The following is a 13079-nucleotide window of genomic DNA, read 5'->3' as shown; positions in this document are numbered from 1 at the left end:
CTGGAGGAGTTTCTGACCAAAGCGGATAATGGGGAGACTTTCTAGTAGAGGCGGGGCATGGGGGGGTGCTCCCATGTCATTGAGAAATGAAAGACCACGGGGTTTCAAGAAACTCTGGTGTGCTGAGAGGGCTGGAGCATAAATTGGGAAGGAAGTGTTGGGCTAAGAACTCTGGCCAGATATTTAGCCAGGAGCCCAAGGAGGAAGGGTCCTCTGTGCTCAGTCATGGAGAGTGGTTGGTGTCCTCTAGCTAAGAAGAGTTAACTGAATATTCTGAGCAAGGGAGTCTCACTGACAGGTTTGCAGTTGTGGAGAATGGATGAGAGGGAGGGCAAAGCTGGGGATAAGAAGTATGGGGAGGATAGATAAGAGGGTATGATAGGGGAGGGACAGGGCTGAGGAGAGAGGGAGGCAGATTTCTGGCTGGGGTGACTGGTTGGAGTCTCTGATAAAGAGAATGTAGGAAAACTGAAGATGAGGAGAAGGGTGATAATAAGTTCATTTATCATGAAAATGTCCCATAGTATCAAATAAATGGTTTTCAAAGGACAGAGGTCAACCTTTGAGAAAGACTGGGGAATCACCAATATATAATTGGTAACGTGAAGGATTTCTGAGTTTCTTTCCAGCCCTTAAATTCTGTGGCTCAGCAAATAATCTCTCAGGCAAATAACATTTCCGTAAGTCTAAAATTAACAGTGATCTGTGTTAAGTAATTTCATGATACTGTGTAGTTACTCTTACTGTTGTGATCAGTAAATAAATTGTAGCCTTATGCTGACATTGGAAAGCCATCAGAACAGACTTACTGCATATCATCTTTGTATTAGATGTTGCAGGAGACATTCATTTTTTTAGATGTGAAATAACGTCATTGAGTTTTTGGTTTAAGTTGAAGTAAGAGATGGAGGTAAAAAAACAAGGATAGAAATCAGAGAGATTTGTCAGTAAGCTCAGGAAGTGTGGCTTAGGAGGAATACAGTGAATTTGGTTTTAGGCTTGATGAGTTTGAGATTATACCAGAAGATGAAATGGGAATGATTAAGAATAGGAAAGATCTTCTGGCTAGAGATGAAGCTTTGGAATTCCTTCCAGGGACGATGGTAATTGAAGTCCAGATTGTCTGGAAAGGGTGGAACAAAGCAACACTGCGGAAGCAGCAGGTCCTAGGGAGGCCCAAGCCCTGGCAGACCCACCTTCAGGCTGCAAAAGGGTCAGGTCCAGCCAAAGCAGTTAAAAGTCAAACAAGAATTGGAGCATCCAGGTGGCTCAGTCAGTTAAGCATCCAACTTCGTTCAGATCATGATCTCGCAGTTCCTGAGTTCGAGCTCTGTGTCAGACTCTGTGCTGACAGCTCAGAGCCTGGAGCCTGCTTCGGCTTCTGTGTCTCCCTCTCTTTCTGCACCTCCCCCGTGCATTCTCTGTCTCTCTCTCAAAAATAAACATTAAAAAATTTTAAAAGTCAAACAAGAATAATATTTCACTGTGGGATATGAAAGAGAGAGTTGAAGGTGGCAGCTGGCCAGCCTTGGAGGTCAAGGATGATGGTGATGACCGACTGGAAAATGACCATCAACTTTACTGACAGGTCAGCCTTTGGTGGCCTTTCTCAGAGGAGCTTCTTTGAATAAAGAGGGAGAAAGTGAGTTTGTAGGTCATGAAGGAAGAGGAGGAGAAATAATAGTGATAATAATGGTTGGCCTATATTTTATGCTTCCCGTCACATGCCAGGCAATGTTATAAGCACTTTATACATGTTATTTTGTTGAGTCCTCACAGTAATTTTAGGACTATACCAATATCACTGGTAGTAGTATGGTTACTACTTGTTTTTACTGATGAGATAGGTGAGGAGCAAAGGCAGTGCGTGTAGATAGTTCTTTTGAGACATTTTGCAGCAATAGAATGAATGGAAAAGCACAGTAGGTGACATCATCAGTAAGTTAATGCTTTTCCAAGAGCTTTTAATATGTTTTTCTTTAATTTTAACATTTTTTTAATGTTTGTTTATTTTTGAGAGAGAGAGAGAGAACAAGCATAGTGGGGGAGGGGCAGAGAGAGAGGGAGACAGAATCCGAAGCAGGCTCCAGGGCTCTGAGCTGTCAGCACAGAGCCTGATATGGGGCTTGAACCCACAAGCTGTGAGATCATGACCTGAGCCGAAGTCGGACGCTCAACCGACTGAGCCACCCAGGCGCCCCTGAAATTTTAACATTTTTGAAGTCAGTGAGGGTAGAAGTAACTGAGGATGCTTCAGGTAGGACTAGAGGGAGGAGAGACTGGTAAGGAGGGGAGAAAGAGCTTTGGCCTTGAAAGGAGAAGGACAGCTTTGTTTGTGTAGAGAAAATTAAGAAAAGTGGGTAGTCACTTATTTTTTACAATTCAAAAGTGATACAGTCTCTGAACTTACTCTTGATTATGTTAGAAAATGAGGGAAGGAGGTGAGACAGCCACCAAATAATTATTGCATTCATCTCTTTCTTCTAGAACATTTCTTGACTCGGAGTTAACAAATTTAGAAAGAGCAGGGGTGCCTGGCTGGCTCATTGGAAAAATTGCTCAACTCTTGATCTCAGTGTCGTGAATTCAAGCCCCATGTTGGGTGCAGAGATTACTTAAATTAAAACTTTAAAGAAAAGTGAAGAAGAGGAAAGTTCAGTGTTTTTAACTCCTCCAAACTAAATTCTGTCAAGGGCTGCGTATCATTTTTTTTAACCATTTGCCATCTTCCCATGTATTTGGATGCAGTAATTGCATTTTCTTAATTGTTTCTCCAAAAGCCTATATTTGGGGACCATGTAATCCAGAGGCAGAAAGGACAGAACCCAACAGATGGAAATGTGGAGTGTGGCTGTAACAAGGAGAAGGGGGATGAGAACAAAAGGGAGAAGTAAATTAGTCACTGTAACGATAAAAAAGTGTATCTCAAAGTCTGTTTGTAAGTTTATAATTGAGACATCCCTTTTATGAGAACATTTTTATTGGGGAAAAAAGGCTCAGGACCACTACCATCATGTTTATAGAGAACACAGTGAATTTACAAGTCGGCCACTGCTAGTTAGTTGGAGCAGATTGATGCTTAGGACCTTAAGTGACTCTAACTTGGTGACAGCAGATATTCTCTTGTGAATAAGTCAAGACCGGCTGGTTATGCTGCTGAACTCATCAGATTCTCTGTCTTCCTCCCCCTCCTCCCACTCCTTCTCTCCTCCCTTCCTGGGAATGCTGTTGAGACTTGACCAAGGTCCTCTGTAGGGTTGAGTGAGAAACAGCCAGGCAGGTCAGGGCTTCTGTCGGCCCCACCTCCTCAGATAGAACTGTGAGCATGGGCCACGATCCAAAAAGGTGACCACACTTTCACGTATTTCCCTTGTAGGGGAGTATACTGTCCTTGGAAATAAAGGGTAGAAAACATGTAGAAAATATGACCATGGCAATTACAGCAGTCATTTCCGTTTGAAAACATTTCCTGAGGCAAAGTAAATGTTTTCTCACAGAGCCCAACATTTGTCTGTGAAGACATTTTCATCAAAACATTTTATTGATATGTAAAATGTTTTAAAAGTTCATTCTGTGTAAACGTGATCATCTCATGCTAACCGGGGTGTGCTGAGCACCTCTGTCTATCCATTAATATCTGGTGTTTGTCAGTCTGTGCTTTGTGTCTGATGTCAGATGTCTTTTTTGCAGATATTGATGAATGTGTAAACAACACTGTTTGTGACAGTCACGGGTTTTGTGACAATACGGCTGGCTCCTTCCGCTGCCTCTGTTATCAGGGCTTTCAGGCCCCACAGGATGGGCAAGGGTGTGTGGGTGAGTTTTTAGATTTCTTTCCCCAACGTGTTTCACATCCCCTCTCCCCCATTAAATGTAATCAACAGCAGGAGAGGTTGTAATAAACAAGGTAATTTGGGCAGAATTCATCATCATTTGATTTTGTCACACAATTTTGGGGATGCGCAGAAGGATGGCTTCTGAAATTGTTCAGGACATTAAGAACTAGAGAAGTAGGGCTTGGAATTTCACATATATTAAAAAAGAACATCTGTTGAAACTCAGCTGCAGGTTCGGAGCCCTTCTGGAAGAGTCCCTCCTGCACAGGAAATAGTCTGGTGTGTGGTGTAGCTTGTCTGTCTTCAAGATGTACCTCCTTAGGCGGTGTATTTAAGGAAAAGTGTTGGCAAGAGTTTCATTTTCCAGGAATGACACCCGTAAAATGATGCTTCGGATTGTGCAACTATATTTCTTTGGTCTGTCTGGGATTGACGGAGCTGGAAGGAATCTTGAATATCATCAGATGTCCTAGAACAGGGTCCAGCCCATGCTCAGATAGACAACATATTTCATATTTCATTTTCTGATCACCTCTGATTTTTTTAATTAAAAAAAAATTTTTTTTTTTTAGATTTATTTATTTTTGACAGACAGTGAGACAGAGCATGAGCAGGGGAGGGACAGAAAGAGGAGACACAGAATCTGAAACAGGCTCCAGGCTGCGAGCTGCCAGCACAGAGCCCGACACAGGGCTCAAACCCACGAACCCTAAGATCGTGGCCTGAGCCAAAGTCAGACACTTAACTGAGTGAGCCACCCAGCCGCCCCAGCTCTCAGTTCCTTACATAGCATTCATTGGGAAACATTTGCAATTAGAACCATTAAATGAGAAAGAAGATAGGTTAAATTCAGAACATCACAGACAATCAGACTTTTTCTTTACCCTTACTCTGTTCATTTTCACAGCAGATAACGTCTGAGGAGGAGTTAGCAACTTCTTAGTTTGAACATCTGCAATTAAAAGCATTAATTCATTTCCTGTGCAGATGAAACGGGGAAAGCAAAGTCGATTTGGAGGTTTAGTGATGAAATCGCTCACTTGAGTAGTCACGGCTTTTAAACCAGCACTATCATAATTGCTAGTTCCAACTCCGACTTTAATCTCCTTTGTGCTAAAATACAGGCAATAAAAATTGTGTAAATATTTTGACTAAACAGGTCCTGTGATCTGGCTCCCACTTCTCAGCATCACTGCCTCCTTCTGCACCTTTTAAAACCGCTTGTGGTTGCCCATGCAAATGTGAAGTCACCGGGCTGTTGTTTGCTCCTTTTGCCGGGAAGGGAAGAGCCTCCCGACGTCCCCTTGCTTGCCTGGGCTCATCCCACTTACTCCTGAAGATACTTTCACTCTTCTCCCAGACACTGTCCCTGCTCCATCATCTCTCTCAAGCTCAGCTCTGACCCCTCCTTCTGCTTCCAGCATACCTTCAGCAGATGCAATCATAGTACTTACACACTTTAGGGGGAATTGTCTGTCTGTGTGTCCTGCCTCAGCCACCTTCCCCAAGGCCTCAAGATCCTGTGGTTGAGAGCCTTGTCTGTCTCCCCTGCCCGGGACTAATGTTTGGCCTATTGTGTGTGCGCAGTAAATTTTAACTGTTGCATGATGAGGTATATTAGGTGTCGGGCCACTGACATCACACAGCTCCTGAGCCCCCGATTAATGTTCACTTCCAGCCAGTCAGATGAGTGCACCAAACCCATCTTGACATGTCATTTCAGCCTACAAAACACCACCGTTGGAGAAGGAATATTTGTTATCATTTTATTGGGCTTCAGAGGTGTCATTTTATTTGCTCATTCACTCTCAAGAATATTAACTGAGCACCTAATATATGTACTTCATGCTGGGTGTTCTGTAGAATTTAAGAGTTGAATCAGCCCTGAGACCAAAATTTGGCCATGCTGTTTCCTCTTCTTGGATCCTTCCTGCACCCTCACTTCCCCCAAATCCCCACCAGCTCTGCTTATTACCCACTCATCCTTCATTTGGAACTTGGCTCCAATATCCTTTCCCTAACCCACCCCTTCACTTAAGGTCCACTGCTCCATCTGTTGTGGCCTGTGAGATGATCTGGTTGACTTCCCTGACTTGACTGTAAGCTCCATGAAGACAGGAGTCAGGCCATCATTTCCCCAGTGCCTGGCCCAGCGACGTAAACTAGAAAATATTTTTGGATTGAGTAAATTCATTCTGGTGGGAGAGATCTCAATAGTCGTGTAAATGATACATGCTAGAAAGTAGAAAGTTCCACTTGACATTTACCAAATTGATAAGTATGAACTGGCACATTTCTAAAGTCAATTTTTCTGGTCTAAATTATGACTGTCTGGGTTGATTAAATATGCCAACTCTCTGCTTTCCTTCATGTTATAATACCTTTTCATAAGCAAAACCCAGCTTATTAGGTTTATATCTGTTTATATACACAGTGAAATGGAAAACTGAGGTAATTATCCAAATAAGTCAAGATACATAAACTTTTTGTCCAATTAACTGGGTATAGCAGGTGAAAATAAGATCTTTTCCCCTGAATGATTTGGGTAATTGCTCAAATATTTAACTTTGTATAAACCATCTCAGAGCACGCTCATGAAAGCTGATGTTTGTACATGTTTAATGCATAAAATACATGGGCATTTCAGATGTCAAGTCAGGTACTTTGTTGAACTGGACATTCATTAATAAAATTTCTTTGAAAGATACCAGGTAAAAGGTAGTATTGGGCAAGGTCAGACATTAGGATTAGCCTTTTTTTAGGGTTATGTGTTTGTATAATATCGAATAAAATGTACTCATTAGTAGATTCCTGGACTGTGTTTTTTTTTTTTTTTTTTTAATTTTTTTTTTTCAACGTTTATTTATTTTGGGGACAGAGAGAGACAGAGCATGAACGGGGGAGGGGCAGAGAGAGAGGGAGACACAGAATCGGAAACAGGCTCCAGGCTCTGAGCCATCAGCCCAGAGCCCGACGCGGGGCTCGAACTCCCGGACCGCGAGATCGTGACCTGGCTGAAGTCGGACGCTTAACCGACTGCGCCACCCAGGCACCCCCCTGGACTGTGTTTTAATTAAGTATAAAGTCCAGATGAAAAACACTTAGCAAAATAGAAATTACACTGTGGAACACCCACAGAATTTTTAGAGGCACGGTCAGTGATAAGTTATTGGAACACTTTGTTTCATGCGAATGATTAATGTATGCTGGCGAATATTTACAGGGGTCTTTCCTTTATTCCCCAAAGGGATACACAACCTGAATTCTGGTTGTAGAATTATGGACATCTTGGCGACTAGAGAACTGTATTTTTAGTTATATGAGTAGATTTAAAGCAATTTTTTTAATGAATGTACGAAATGTTATTTCTGAAGTGCCAGTTTTGCTAATATTCCTTGAATTTAAAACTGAGAGTACATTGTCATTTCATTTAAGACCTCATTATGTCAAAAAGTCGAGGAAGAGAAAGTTACATGGTCAGAGTGTACATGCAATGCTTGATTCCTTTAAAGAGGAATTGGAATTTGGAAACATTGCTTTGTGTTTTCACGGTCCTTTTACACAAACCAAACTTTGCAGCCTGGCCTTTAGGAGCCCCTTCCCCAGAATACTAGAAGGGTTTGATTGCTCCCTGGGGACCATTTGTGACCAGTGGCCACCATGAGCCCTGGCGCACCTGGTAAAACAGAGAGCTGTCAGGGGTGAGGCACACATCTGACTTGATCTGTGCTCCCTTTTCCAGATGTGAACGAATGCGAGCTGCTCAGTGGGGTATGTGGTGAAGCCTTCTGTGAAAATGTGGAAGGGTCCTTCCTTTGTGTGTGTGCTGATGAAAACCAGGAATACAGCCCCATGACCGGGGAGTGTCGCTCCCGGGCCTCGGGAGGTAAGTCACAGTGGCTCCTCCTGGGGACTTGTACCTACACTGGTTTGGGCCAAACACTCTGGGAGTGAGGTAAGAAATAACCGAATGTTCTGGCACACTGCTGTCTCTGGAAGCTTCCATGCTTTTTCCGAGCCTGCCTTATCAGTGAATTAGGATGTGGTCAGTGACAACTCTGAGCTAGATGGCCTCTCTTGTGCTTTCCAACCCAGAGACGCCATGTGTAGGGTAAAGGATCCAAAATGATGAGAACATTCACTGGGAATTGCTTAAAACTCAGAGAGAGCCATCAGCTCAGGGTTTAATATGGCATCATCTCATTAGGTTGCATAATCTTTCTTTCTTGGCCCTTGGAGAAACGTGTCTTGACACTTCTCTAAATTAAAAGCAACATATAGGCCTCTCAGGATCTACAAAGACTTCCACTTGGAATACTTAAGGTGTTTTTTCAGAAATTGGCCCAGAGAGTGGCTGTGTTTGCGTTCATTTAAAATTTGATTTAGTCTGTGTCGTCAGGGCACGAATTGAAATGGAGAACTGATGGTTTTCCAGATAAATTAATCAACTTCCAGATCACTCTGTTAGTTTGTGCCATGTAGCTATAGCCTGGTTATATTTTAACGAAAGCAAAAGACCAAATGATCATTTGAGAGCCAAATAAAATGAAACATTGGCCATTTGACTTTCTTGCTCAATCTCGGTTGTTTTTATCCATGTGTCTAAGAGTGCTCTCACTACTTCTCAACAGGGCACACTTGTTCTGTATGAAATAACCATCTTTGCAAGTAAAAGGAAATGCAATTTAAAAATATCTTCACGTACACCTATTCTTCTTAATTGTTAGATATAGAGGGGAAGGGTACAGAATTACAGAATTACACAAAAAGACAATACAATGTGTAATTCAAAAACACTGTGAGGGGGAAGAGGTGATGTATTGCTGGAGGGAGGGGTTATTCCTCGTTGTAGTGACCACCTCTGTGACACATGAGCTGTAGAGAGAACACTTTTCATCTTAGTTGTTCCTAAAATAGCAAAAACAAACACACAGTTAAAAACCTGGCTGGCCCATAATGCGATTGGTTAAGTAACTACCTTTTCCTATTTGTCTTTAGTTCCGTAGAGGAGTGCCTCGCCCATGGTATGATGGTGAATTTATAGTATTTGACTGAAAGATTATAGTATTATAGCATCATTATTATAGTAGAGTATAGTGTACTATATTATAGTATTATAGTATTTGACTGAAATAATTCACATATCATCATATTGTACACTCATTAAATGATTCCTACGAACGTTACATAGTCCAGATAAATGCATATAGTACAATGTTAAGTCACAAAATGGACTGTTCCAGTGATTACAGTCTGTGGCAGGAGGGAAGAGGAGGATACATAAAATAGAAAATTATTGGAATTAATGGAAATTTTAGCCTTTTATTTTATTTTCTAAATTTCTTATACTACCTCAAATTGGAATAACCATGGTGGTCTGCGATTTTCCAGCTGTGTAAGCTTGGGCATATCATTCCACATTTATGAGGTTTGGTTTTCTCACTTGTAAAATAGAAAGGTTTTATTTACCTCACAGAATTTTATGATTTAAAAAAAAATATCCTATATGTAAAAGGCATTTGTTAATGGCAGAGTACTATATGAAGTATTAAAATAGTAAGCTATGATCCAAATACTTAAGGGATATCTATTTCTCATCCTTTTATGATCTTTTCTGAAATGGTGGACCTCTTTAACTATGTTTTTTCCTAGATAGGTATTTTTTTGCTGGAATGTTTCAGCAACATCAGGGAATGGTTCATTCACTTCACATAGATTCAGTTTATGTAAATATCAAAGAATGGTTCATTCACTTCACGTAGATTCAGTTTAGGTAAATGTCTGGGATCCTAAAGTTTGTTCATTTCTTTTTTGGAAATTAATAGTACCTTAATAGGATCGTGAGACCATCTGAATCATATTTGGTGAACTGGAGTAGTTCATCATAAATGGCTTCTTAGGGACGCCTGCGTGGTGTAGTTGGTTCAACATCTGACTCGTGATTTTGGCTCAGGTCATGATTTCACGGTTTATGGATTCAAGCCCCACCATCAGGCTCTGCACTGATGGTGTAGAGCTTTCTTGGGGTTCTTTCTCACTCCCTTTCTCTCTACCCTCTCTCTTTCAAGATCTCAAATAAATAAACTTGAAAAAAAATTTTTTTAACTGCTGCTTAAAACTGTACAGTGATTCATTTTGTAAGCTTTGTTCCTCATCTCCTGTTTTTAAGCTTTTCTTTAATTAAGTCCCTAACATTTGCTTTGCCTTTTTTCCTCCCTTAGAGTCCTTGCTCTCATCGACTGACTGACTGTTTCTGGAAAGTTCTTCCAGTCAGAATTCACTAAGTACTGTCCTGTGTTTTTAAAGAACTTGGTTTTGAATACTCAGCTTCATAAAGCTGCCAATAGATACATAGTTTCTCCTTCCTCTTTGTATCTAATCTTTTCTTTTATGGTTTCTTACATATTTTCCCCATAGTTCTCTGGCTTCTGCTAAATATTATACATACCCAGTTGTTTTTATTGGTCCATGTCAGTATAATCTGACTAATTTATCTTGTTTCTGGCAGCTCTACCATACCTCAATCTGCAGAGTTCCTGGCGAACTGTAACTGATTATATGCAGCCTTCAGATTGTCTACGATGATATCTTCATCTGAGCAATTCTCTGTCAGGGTCCTGAGAGGCAGGCCAGCTGTCAACTGCAGGAGGAGACTTCTCTGCCCGACTTGAGCAGGGCTGTTTAATTGACCTGCCGTTTGAAAAGGCATTTGAAGCTAGGAATCCTGGAAAAGATAATATAGTTTCTAAATATTTAAATTTTCACTTAAAGCGTATCAACGTACATTCATTTGCCAATCTTTGAAGGAGGGCCGAGAACTTGTTTTGAGTACAAGTCCACTCTTAAGAGTCCTGCATGGCTTGTCTTGCATAAACTACATTACGCATGATCTCCACCACCTACTTTAAAGGGAGAAAGAATTTAAAGGCCGTTGCCAAGTACGTGAGTGTAAAATTCCTCTAGATCTTTATCGTTTTTCTCAATTTTTGTGTAGTTGTCTTTTTTTAACGTTTATTTTTGAGAGAGAGAGGCAGAGACAGAGCATGAGCATGAGCAGGGGAGGGGCAGAGAGAGAGGGAGACACAGAATCTGAAGCAGGCTCCGGGCTCTGAGCTGTAAGCACAGAGCCTGATGCAGGGCTCGAACTCACAAACTGGAAGATCATGACCTGAGCCGAAGTTGGATGCTTAACTGACTAATCCACCCAGGCACCCCTACAGTTGTCTTATCCACACCTAATTTGATAGCGTTCCATTTACTGAATCAACTTTAGTCTTTAACTTGTTTTATAAACAACTCCTCGCAATTCATACTTTATTGGTGTATATACTGTTTAATTATGTAATTACAGTAATTAATACACTGGCACAGAATGTTTGAGAATAATCACAGATGAGTCTTGGTCAGCATACAGTTCAGCATGTGAGAACAGGAAATGTGTGCTTCTGCCCAAGAGCAGCTTCCTGGCTGTGAGCGTTCCACCTGCTCTGGGCACAGGCCTGGGTGCCTTTCAGAGGGCAAGAGAACATTGGTTCACGCAACAAGTTGGTTAAATGGGGGCCATCTAGAAGAGTTTGTATCCTACTCCAATCAAAGGATCTGCCGTTACACAGAACAAAACTTTTTATACCAAATTTAAGTGAGGGTTTTTAACAAAGATTCAGAATAATTTCACTATATACATTCTAGACCAACAGCTCAGATCTCATCCTTCCTGAAAAGTAATTTGGAAAGGAAAGGTGAATTTGCAAGAAAGATGGATTTTACTAAGCTGCTAAATTTCCCCAGGTCGGAGGGGATCCCACCAATGAGCAGTAGCACAATCCTCAGTGGTATCGTACCGAGGACAGAACAGGAGCCAAGGGGTGATGTCAGGAAGGCAGATTGCAGATCAGTGCACAGAATTTTCCAATAACTAGGGATAGGTGATGGTCATGAAATTATGGGTGTTTCCCTAGACGTGTCCCAAAACAAGTGGGATACCCACTGGTCGAAGGGTACCCCTTTCCCAGCAGGGTATTGTACCAGGTAGCCTTTATGGTACTTTTGAATTTTAATGTCCTAGGGTTTTTGTTTCTAAACTACTTCTTGGCTCCCACCTAATATTTTTTAGGTCTGGTCTAATGGTTTTCACTGCCTGGGCCTTTGGCCACTGATTTACATTGTTGTACATTGCCTAAAAGCACCTGCAACAGAAAGAACTAAAAAAATGTCCATGCCACTCATCACGTGTAAGAGGGTATGGATATGAAATATAGCCTGATGCTTTTATTTTCTCAGTGCCTGTGATAATTGCTCCATAAAAACTTTATGTCCTCGGGCACTCTAAAAGAAGCAGTAAATATGTGGTCTTGGCAACTGCAGCCTTCAAGCCTTACCCACAAAATGCTGCTCTCTGTCTTGATTGGTGCACAGAGGAGACTCTGGGGTAGGAACTGAGCTTATTTTTAAAACAGAAGGTATAAGGAAAAGAACACAAAAAAGATATATGTTATAATCGAGGCAGGTGTTCCTCACTTGAAGAAAAGCAAATAAACGAGATCAGAAATTACACAACATAAACTGGAGTGATTATTTGCATTATAGAAGAATTGTTCTTTATGCAGTTTATTGCAGCGTTTTCTTAAATATCCATTTTTCTCTAATGTATTTGAGAGCTTATTCTCACATCACAAGGTAGAGCCTAGGCTTCTACAACTAGGAAGCACCTTCATGGTTTTCTAGCCCAGCTCCTGTATTTACCCGTCAGGAAGCCGAGGCCCAAGGAGAAACTCTGAATGCTCTTCTTAGGGTCCCACAGCTAGGGCTGTGCGGGAACCTAACCCCGGGATCTTTTCCACTTTGCCATTCCCCTTCTCGAGGCCGAGGACCCCATGACTCCAACCTCTAACAATTGGCTTCCTGGGGCACCTGGTGGCTCAGTTGGTCCGGCCTTTAGTTTTGGCTCAGGTCATGATCTCTGGATTCATAGGATCGGGCCCCATGTGGGGCTCTGTATCAGGAGTGCAAAGCCTGCTTGGGATTCTCTCTCCCCCTCTCTCTCTACCCCTCCCCTCCTCACACTCTCTGTCTCTCTCTCAAAATAAATAAATAAACATTTTTTTTTAAACTGGCTTTCTTTTTGAAAAAAAAAATAATGCATGTGATTTTATTTAAAACAATTCATATTCTTCTCAGAAAATTGGCTTATACGAAAATATATCAAAAATGAAAATCCCCCACAGTGGCACCACCCAGGAATAA

General features: G+C 41.5%; 1 protein-coding gene across 11 annotated transcripts in view; it reads left to right on the top strand.

The window, feature by feature from the left end:
• Positions 1–13079, top strand: part of LTBP1 (latent transforming growth factor beta binding protein 1) — a 406554-nt gene that overhangs the window by 351608 nt on the left and 41867 nt on the right. For 7 of the 11 annotated variants that reach the window (XM_030311335.1, XM_030311333.1, XM_030311336.1 and 4 more), the window contains 2 exons: positions 3691–3816; positions 7579–7722. The exons of 1 other annotated variant lie outside the window; for it this stretch is intronic. In XM_030311335.1, coding sequence (XP_030167195.1) covers positions 3691–3816; positions 7579–7722 — 270 coding nt within the window. The remainder of the gene's footprint in view (positions 1–3690; positions 3817–7578; positions 7723–13079) is intronic. 3 more of the 11 variants (XM_030311334.1, XM_030311340.1, XM_030311342.1) reach the window with 1 other exon arrangement.

This window comes from Lynx canadensis, chromosome A3, assembly GCF_007474595.2.
Source record: "Lynx canadensis isolate LIC74 chromosome A3, mLynCan4.pri.v2, whole genome shotgun sequence".
NCBI classification, from domain to species: Eukaryota; Metazoa; Chordata; class Mammalia; order Carnivora; family Felidae; genus Lynx; species Lynx canadensis.
This window is presented reverse-complemented; position numbering and strand designations above follow the sequence as displayed.